General features: G+C 38.3%; 1 protein-coding gene across 1 annotated transcript; it reads left to right on the top strand.

The window, feature by feature from the left end:
• The first annotated feature begins 50 nt into the window (after nucleotides 1-50).
• LOC146141461 (adhesion G-protein coupled receptor G7-like) lies at nucleotides 51-2,594 on the top strand. The gene is made up of 4 exons (XM_083390380.1): nucleotides 51-158; nucleotides 869-1,035; nucleotides 1,399-1,569; nucleotides 2,233-2,594. Exons 1-4 carry the CDS (start codon nucleotides 113-115, stop codon nucleotides 2,419-2,421), a joined length of 573 nt encoding a protein of 190 aa, XP_083246506.1. The 5' UTR covers nucleotides 51-112; the 3' UTR covers nucleotides 2,422-2,594.
• The last annotated feature ends 6,550 nt before the right edge of the window (nucleotides 2,595-9,144 follow it).

Below are 9,144 nucleotides of genomic sequence, written 5' to 3'. Positions count from 1 at the left end.
GCTTAAGGTCCTAGGTGCCTCGTCGCCTTCGACTGGCAAGTACGCGGCTTTATTCTCATACGGGGTCCCATTCATAATAGTGGCGTTCAGTGCTGGGGTTACTATCTTCTACATGGACCCCAGAGACCAACAACCGGGGATTCTGCCCGACGAGCGAAGTAAGTTTTAAGCAAGTCGAAAAAAATTGACTGAGAGTAAGTTCTTTTTTATTTTTTATATTAAATGTCAATGTTTCAGTTGAGGTTACAGGGGAAATACTTTGTTTAATCATTTCTTTGCAACCTCAGCCTACATAAAATATGTTGTTGTTATTAGGCATAGTATGTACTGAAAATAAGTTTTTCATTTCTTGTTAATGACTTTTAGATCTGTTCACATAGAATAACGCGTTTTATATTGGGGCCTTGTTTACAACATTCAATGTAAGTTTTCTTGGCGTTTCGAAAAGAAGTCAAATTAGCATTGTTTTTAATCAATAAGCGCAACGGTAAATGACTTTTTTATCGGTAATGACTTTTAACTTTTTTTTTTCTTTTGCGTTTTGAAAGTAAAAAAAATTCCAGTCGAGATATTTTTTTCGCGTAGAATAATATAAATATCTAATGGTATCATTTGCTAAGAAAATTCGAAACATTTTTGCCACAAAATACAAAATTGTTTTTTTTTTTTTTTAAATACAAAAATGTCCATCAATGGTAATAACTATTTGGGTAAGTTTTATTTTCAGATTATGTGTTCTGTTGCACACAGCTCCAAATACTCATTTAAAGCCCTGGAACTAATTTTTTTTTTTGTATTTTGGGGCGTCTTATGTTCGTGTATTAGGGCATTTGTTTGACAAACTACTAACTTTGATTGTTCGTTGCAGACGAGTTATTCTACGTTTCCGGCTACAAAGCTTCCAACATCTGCTGGTTGGCTGTTGGCAAGCACGTCTTCAACTTTGCCTTCTTGCTTCCAATGGTGCTTCTGGCCCTCACCAACGCCGTATTCTGCATCACTATCACGGTTCATCTCACATGCAAACGAAGAACTGTAAGTAATTATCGGTGCTGTAATGACTTGGGTACACTTGGGCACTGTTTTTACGTGACTTGACTTAAACTAGGGACATTTAAATGACTGTTTTTAGATGACTTAAGTGCATTTACGTCACTGTTGGTGAATGGCTTGACTTGATTAAGCGCACTCAAGTCGTAGTTTATAAATGAGTTGACTTGACTCAAGCGAACTAAAGTCGCAAGACTTAAGTCATTTCAAAATGACTTGTTTGAAACACGGTACCTCTGCTCTGGCTCAAGTTGTGTGAAACTCGCCTTTTCACAATAAAAAGGAATTTAATTTGAAGCACAACGATAAATAACTGTGTTAATAGAAGCAAACTTTCACCTTGTTTAGGTTCAATCAACCAAAGCGGATCGCACTACGTCACAAGACTTGATTGTCGTCGTCACGCTGGTGCTTATGATGGGACTGACGTGGGTGTTTGGATTTCTGATGCTCTTTTCCGAGAACGTTTATTACATCGAAATAATGGCTTGGCTATTCACGATCTTCAATTCTCTACAAGTAAGCCTGAAAAAAGTTTTTATTTTATTCAAGTACCAAAATTCGACCACCTATTCGGGCAATATGCAAATAGTATTTTCATATTATTGAACTCTTGACGTTATTTGTGATCCAATGCAGCGATTTTGCATTGAAAAGCAAATTATTGAAAAATATTAGGTTAACAACTGAAGGTAACTAAACTACTTAACAATAAAGAAAATTTTTGCCTCTCAATTAGAAAAAAAGGATTTACCATGTTTGTACGATTTTTGCAATTCGAGCTGCAACTACCCGTAATATTAATACAAGATACTAGTTAAACGGATAAATACACACACATATGTGTTGAGTAACCTTCAACCTACTTTCTGAAACTGCTTTTTGACCCACTTTTACAACTAACGTATCACTAGTACACCCGAAACCATTACAATTTCACCGAAGCTGTCGATCACTGATGCAAGCAAGGCAAGCTAGAAAAACAACTAGCCCGCAGTGAGGTTCGAACTAACGACCTCCGGCCATACCGTAACCGTCGCTTTACCCACTGAGTTAAATGTACGATACACACACACATGTCTTTAACAACTGTGATCTAGGCCCTTCAGTCCCCGCATTTTGACCAACGATTAGGGCTTAAGTATCAATAGTTTAACGCTAAAAACTCTTGTAATTGCACAGGGACTCTCCATGTTTATCATGAACTGCCTTCGCCAACCGAATATCAGAAAGTTGTGGCTCCACCCTCTCCTAAAGAAGATAAGTTGTGGCAAATACGACCAGTTGGGATCTCGGGTCAACAACTTGTCGTCTTCAAACCCCCAGTACTTATCCACTACAACCTCAACATTGCCAAGAAAAAAATCCTAGACGTAAACCTGATTACAACGAACGTTTTGTTGGATTGGCGAATAACTTTTCGTAAACTGGTTAGTTGTATTACCAATCAACAACCAGCATTTAGTCAACTGGACGGTCTTTTTAATCAATACACAACCAATTCTCGTCTTAAAAAATCAACTTGTTACAACCAACGTTTTGCAAACTGGTCAAATTGAACAATTTTTAATCAAGTTTTTGTAACTGGTTAACTGATAAAAACACGTTTTTATAACAAACTTTCTACAAACTGGTCGTATTAGCCAACGCTATGACGCAATTTATATAATTGGACAACTGAATTGGAAAGCCGATTCTGTTTTTCGATGAATTAGGGGTTGCCCGATAGTTGTATTTTTTCGATGATGTTACGTGAAAACAATACGTAAAGTGGGTCAAAAAGTACCACCGTCTAAAGCGATATCTTTTCGATTATTCATCGCTTTATATAACAACAGCTATCAGTCTGGTCTAATTTAATTAAAATCTCTTTGCACCCAAATAGCGTTTTTTTAATTAATTTTGTTTTGCTGATTCGAAAAACCAATGTCGTCTAAAGTATTAAAAGAGATGTTGTCTGATATTTTTTATTTGTGCAATACGAGTACTGTAAATGCATTGCGCCATGAATTACTGAAATCTACCGCTAAGAGCTTTTGATCGTTTATTTTGGTTTCTTGTGTGTTTTTCTGCGTAATTTAAAGTGCCTGAATTTAATTTGCTATAAACAGGCCAAAAAAGTTGCATTTTTGCGGATAACAAGTAAATACTAATTTTGCAGTATCTGTGGGATTTCTGTAGCTTTATTGTCGGTTTTATTTCCTGAAACCGTGTTGTATTTTGAGTTCTTGCGATGTTAAGCTAGCACTGTTATTTTGTTGGCTATTTGAGTTTGATTTAGTTTTCTGTTTTTTTTTCGCAACCCAATCAAAGCCATAATTAGAACATCTACAAAGTTCAGTATAATCTTTTAATTTAATTTGATTTTCCTATTGTAAATTGGATAGTCGCATTAAACAATCGTGTTTATTTTGTTTCGCTCTGGAAACACCTTTGTATTATTTCGCTTTCAATATCAAGTTTCTTTTCTATTGCTTGTAAAGTTCCAACTATTATCGAACGTATTTCTGTGTACTTTATGTAAAAATTTTAAGATGATATTCTATACATATGTATTGTTTTCGCCTTTTGATGTTAATTGGAAATATTGGCTTACTTTTATTGTATTGCAACTGACATTAAAGGGGATATAATCCAAGACCATACACGTGAACATTGCTCACTGAATGAAATTGTATTCAATCCGTCGTTTAAAGAATAACCCATACCTGTGCTTTTGTGCTAAAATCCTTTTAAAACCTGACAAACGCTTGAAGACTTTTCAAATCCGAAATTCTTTTCAGCCTAGGTGCGACCAGCTACTGCGACGCAAGTCCACTAAAGTAAAGTTCGTAAACCCGAGAACAACATGCTCGGGCGCATTTATTTTTGGAAATGTTGTTTTCGCCTTTGTCTTTATATTGACACGTGTAAGCATAAGTTATTTAAACACATGAGTTACTTCGGACTGCCCTGTATACATACAGCCATGAATACATGATTATGTCAAGCAAAAATGTAGAAAAAGTCAGGCTGTGAAAGAAAGCCGATGAATTATTGTTTTTAGAACATTTGGTTAGGTGTACCACAAATGATTTTTTAATTGTTGGTGTGTTTCAAGGGTGGAATATTAACACAAATCTGAAAACTTGTTCAGGTAATTACAAAGTTGAAGTAACACAGTTAAACTTAAACTCTAGCTATTGGACCATGATGCTTAAAATTAAAGAATTTAACATTTAGTTCTGGCCGGCAAACAACGTAAGAAAAAACAATTTACAATTGATACAATGCCTGACAGCAACAGTACATTCATCAAACAACTTAAGGAAATCGTACGAACCTCAAAACACTGATTCCAAGCCACAGGCCCCTTGCATGTCTGCATTGTGGTGCCATTGTGGTGCTTGGTTGAAGCATGGTCGACTTGTACCAGCCACTCCGATTATCGCAAACAATACTGGAACAACAATTTAATAAAATGTGAAAAATGATAAATTTTGTTTTACAACAAATAATAGAACCTAAGTGTTTTTACCATTTGAAAAAATGCTTTACAGAACCTCAAAAGGCCTTTAAAGTTATATTTTAAGAAACATTTTAAGGTCTAAAATGATTAAATAATGTTTGCAGACTACCAAGAACACTTAAGTCTCACTCTTTTCAAATAAATTGACTTGGCTTAAGTTTTTTAACCATTTTGAAAAATAGGTTACAGAACGTCCAATGTATCTAAAGTCATGCTTTAAAACACTTTTTAGAGTTTAACTGTAAGATGAGTAAACTAATACATACAGACTACCAAGTACACTTAAGTCACTCTTTTCAAAGGACTTGACATTGCTCGGGTAATTTTAGCATTTTGAAAAACGTGCCAATGAAAAGTCACTGTGGAGGTCTACAAAGCCATCATGAAAATCACAAATTTGTTTCTATACTGGGTAATAAACATTATCATATATGCTCATGGCCCCATAAGACTGCCATGTGTCCCAAGGAGACACCTTAAAGTAGGGATTCTTAAACTGGGGTCCATGGACATTTGGGGCTACGTTGACTAGTTTTAGGTGCCTATTTAAATCTTGAAGTATTAATTGAAAAATGGAAAACCTTTTCAAAATTAGGCTGTTTCATTGAAAACCTGTTTTTCCATTTCAGTTTCCCTTGGAACAGCAGGTTTCTTAAGTCTACTAGCGAAACAAAAAAAATTCAACCAGTCGAAGCAATCCACGTTTTCGTCCAATATCGGAAACTTATAAAAAAAGGCAATAAATATGTACATACTTGTTTGCTCACGAACAACAAAGTGAAATACCCCCGCGTGATTTTATGCCACTATTGCATTACCCATATTGTATTGGGCAAAGTCGTGAAACATTGTTGAATCACAAAAACACAGTGTGCAAAAGAAGGTGAAGCTAAAACTTGAAAGCTGTCTGTTAAACTGAAAGATATGGTTTTGCCAAAACAAAAACTTGGCATTATTTTTAAAGCAAGCCCAAAATTCACACACTAAAAAAATTCACACACTAACACTTGCAAGTTATGTTGTCAAATATAAACGGTTGAAATGCAGCCCAGTCCATTTCTGTTTCTACAAAGAGAATTGCTTTTACTTACCAAAGTTCACAGCTGACATTGTATGATGGAAGCTATTTTTGGGAACTTGAAGGAAACAACAACACTTGTGCACATTTTTCAGTCTTTCCTAAGTTTTATTATTTTCTCTGTAAAGTGGCAACACATTTTCTTTCAACACTTTCAAGTGAATGCGAACGCCTTTGACTTCATGCCGAGCCCGTCAATTCAGCAGTTTACTGGCGAAAGTCGTTACCACCAGCAGCTTGTTGCAACTACAGTTTTAAATGCCACTGTTAGTTGCTGCTGTAATTCTTGCGCCAGGAGATTTATCGCCAGAATGCTTACAAAAGTTACCCAACTATTACTTTCCAAAACCTTTTTAAAATTGCAATATAAATTGCAGTCCGCCTTGAAAATTTCCCGATAGTAAATTTAACATTCAAAAGCAGCCAACAACGATTTCCGAAGCCAAGCAAAGCAAAGCAAAGCGGCTTTTCGGCGGCAATTTTTGCGTTCCCTCTCTCTCTCTCTCGCGCGCGCGTGTGTGTGCTACGGATGCGCGCGCCTCGTTTCGGTCGGCTCTGACCGTTTGTAAACCCGAATGCGCTTGCGAGATCGTCCGTCTCCGCGCCGAAACGATCTCGGTAGGTGACTTGGCGGGCGAGCAACTGTTCGCAATGGCCGCCCTAGTTATCGTTTCAGACATCAGTCGAGCAGAGCAACTAAAGCCTAGAACTTAAAATGCCTATTTCTTGCCATAAAAAGTACGTGAAAACATTATTTTTTGGCGAAACTAACACGAGCAAAAACACAGCAGCAACGCAATAATGGTTTTCAAACAAGCTTGTCTACAGCCAATAATATCAACAAGCAAAGACAAAAACACGGCAGTACAAACATTAACAAAATATGTTTATTTTGATGGAATTGTAGGTACAGCGATAAAAAAAATAAAATAAAAATAATTCGCTCAACAACAGTTTTCACTATGGATGACCGATACGATTTTTTTTTTCCGAAGCGCTACACGATATTTTGAGCAAAAGTATCGCGATCCCCTGATACCAAATAAAGTAACTACTATGCTCAATTAAAGGCAGCAAAATAAGGAAATTGAGATTTTGAAAAGATGATTTTTTCGTGGCAAAACCCTTTGACATTTATAAAGTTTGGTTACCTTCAGTTGTGAACCTACAGCAACAAAAAGGGCAAAACATAAATTAAACGTATACATTTGTTGCTGCCCGAACCCACATTAATTAATCTGCCCGCGCCCAAACAAAAACGTCCAAAAACACGAAAATAAATAACAGACGTTCGCGTTCGCAACTCGACATGGGAAATTAAAACAATACAAATACCACACGAAAAAATACAGCTCTTCGATACATCTGTCAAACTCAGGGATAAACAAGTATATACTATAAATATCAAGTTTCGACTCATTTGTTTTTTTACCAATTGACACTTGCGTTGTGAGCGCGCAGGCACAACCGAGCGAAAACTGTCCGCTTTGCGACGTTCGGCGAAAAATCGAATTGCCGCCGAAGCGCAAAAGGAAAACGAAAAATTTTTTCACCAAACATCTGATATTTTACGTGTCTAACTGATGTGCGAGTTTTGTTTTGCCAGCTCGAAAAACACTCGCGTTATGAGCGCGCATCGTATAGGCGCTCGAAAAGGCACGACCCGAACGCCGCGAAAAATGAAGAGCCCTGCGGCCGTCGGCGAAAAATCGAATTGCCGCCGAAGCGCAAAAGGAAAACGAAAAATTTTTTCACCAAACATCTGATATTTTACGTGTCTAACTGATGTGCGAGTTTTGTTTTGCCAGCTCGAAAAACACTCGCGTTATGAGCGCGCATCGTATAGGCGCTCGAAAAGGCACGACCCGAACGCGGCGAAAAATGAAGAGCCCTGCGGCCGTCGGCGAAAAATCGAATTGCCGCCGAAGCGCAAAAGGAAAACGAAAAATTTTTTCACCAAACATCTGATATTTTACGTGTCTAACTGATGTGCGAGTTTTGTTTTGCCAGCTCGAAAAACACTCGCGTTATGAGCGCGCATCGTATAGGCGCTCGAAAAGGCACGACCCGAACGCTGCGAAAAATGAAGAGCCCTGCGGCCGTCGGCGAAAAATCGAATTGCCGCCGAAGCGCAAAAGGAAAACGAAAAATTTTTTCACCAAACATCTGATATTTTACGTGTCTAACTGATGTGCGAGTTTTGTTTTGCCAGCTCGAAAAACACTCGCGTTATGAGCGCGCATCGTAGTAGGCGCTTGAAAAGGCGCGACCCGAACGCTGCGAAAAATGCGCGAGTGCGCGAGTTTTTATACTAATTGGGATTGATTATTATTTCATTTAATCGTGTTTGTTTTTTCTGGTTCGGTCTATATTATAACAAGTTTTTTTTCTTTTACAAAACCGGCTATAAAAGCAAAGTTGTAGCACAGCAGTTTGACCTGAAGCGTCACAGTGTCCTCGAAGTGGTGCGATGTCGGTATGTCGCAATGCTTTGAGCAAAGAAAAAGGCAAGCGGCGACGTTTCGGCGTGCCGTGCGTGCGTGCGTGCGCCAGTCGTGCTTTTTTCTCGTGATTTCGGCGCGCGCCTCGTTTCGGCGAGCCATTACCGAAAAATCACACGGGCAAAAATACAGCAGCAACGCAATAGGATATTGTTTTTCAAGCGAGCTTGCTTACCGCCAATAATATCAATGCTAAAATGAAAAAAACACGGCAATGCATTAACAAAATATTGCTTTTTTTACTTTTAAATGAGCAAAACGTTACGGCAGAAACACAACATTACCGACAAAATCAGCGCATTTTCATTGCGGAATTTGTTGCTTAAGCTTGCTGACGGCGGCAACCTTTTGAAGCGGCTGTTTTTATGGTAACGCCCGATAATGTGTCGTTCAAATCGAAAAACTGATACCTATACTACAGTTTTTTTGGCGCTCGTCTAGAATCCTACCACAACGAACATTATTTGGGTTAGGGTGCCGGTTAGCGTTTGGGTTTGGGTGAGTCCAGTAATAGTGTTAAACAATATTACTTGACCTACCCACACCCAAACACTAACCGACACCCTAACCCACATATTATGCATTGCTTAATAATCATTTCAACGTTGTGGTAGGATTCTAGACCAGCGCCGTTTTTTTGGTATATATTTTTTACGTTTTCATAACTAGTGCCGAGATTTTGCGAAAAGAATTAGACATTTTTTTTAAATTGTAGCTTTGGAAAGTTGCAGCCGCCATTTCTTTCGCTCGCCCAAAAACCTTCAATACTAAAGCTGCTTTTTTCCTAAAACCATTGCGAGATATTCGCTTCTCTCTCGGCCCGCTGTGACGTCACAACCGCTCAGGTCAGACCTTTGCTTTCAGTGCTGACTGGCTGGCTGGCTCTTTCTTCTCTTCAGCAACAAACTTTGCCCGTTGCTCCATTACATGCGCATCGAGCCTCCGACCTAGCAACGCTCTCTAACCACCCCACGCGGCCGCTTTGTTTCTTTTAACATATGACGCAG

Source organism: Ascidiella aspersa, chromosome 5, assembly GCF_963924565.1.
Source record: "Ascidiella aspersa chromosome 5, kaAscAspe10.2, whole genome shotgun sequence".
Taxonomy (NCBI): domain Eukaryota; kingdom Metazoa; phylum Chordata; class Ascidiacea; order Phlebobranchia; family Ascidiidae; genus Ascidiella; species Ascidiella aspersa.
The sequence above is the reverse complement of the archived record's forward strand: the minus strand, read 5'-3'. Positions and strand labels throughout refer to the sequence as shown.

Excerpts from the sequence above, each read along its gene's own strand:
- LOC146141461 (XM_083390380.1), top strand. The coding sequence starts at position 113 with ATGGACCCCAGAGACCAACAACCGGGGATTCTGCCCGACGAGCGAA. Across the intron at positions 159-868 it reads GATTCTGCCCGACGAGCGAA|ACGAGTTATTCTACGTTTCC; the intron begins GTAAGTTTTAAG and ends TGTTCGTTGCAG. Across the intron at positions 1,570-2,232 it reads CGATCTTCAATTCTCTACAA|GGACTCTCCATGTTTATCAT; the intron begins GTAAGCCTGAAA and ends GTAATTGCACAG.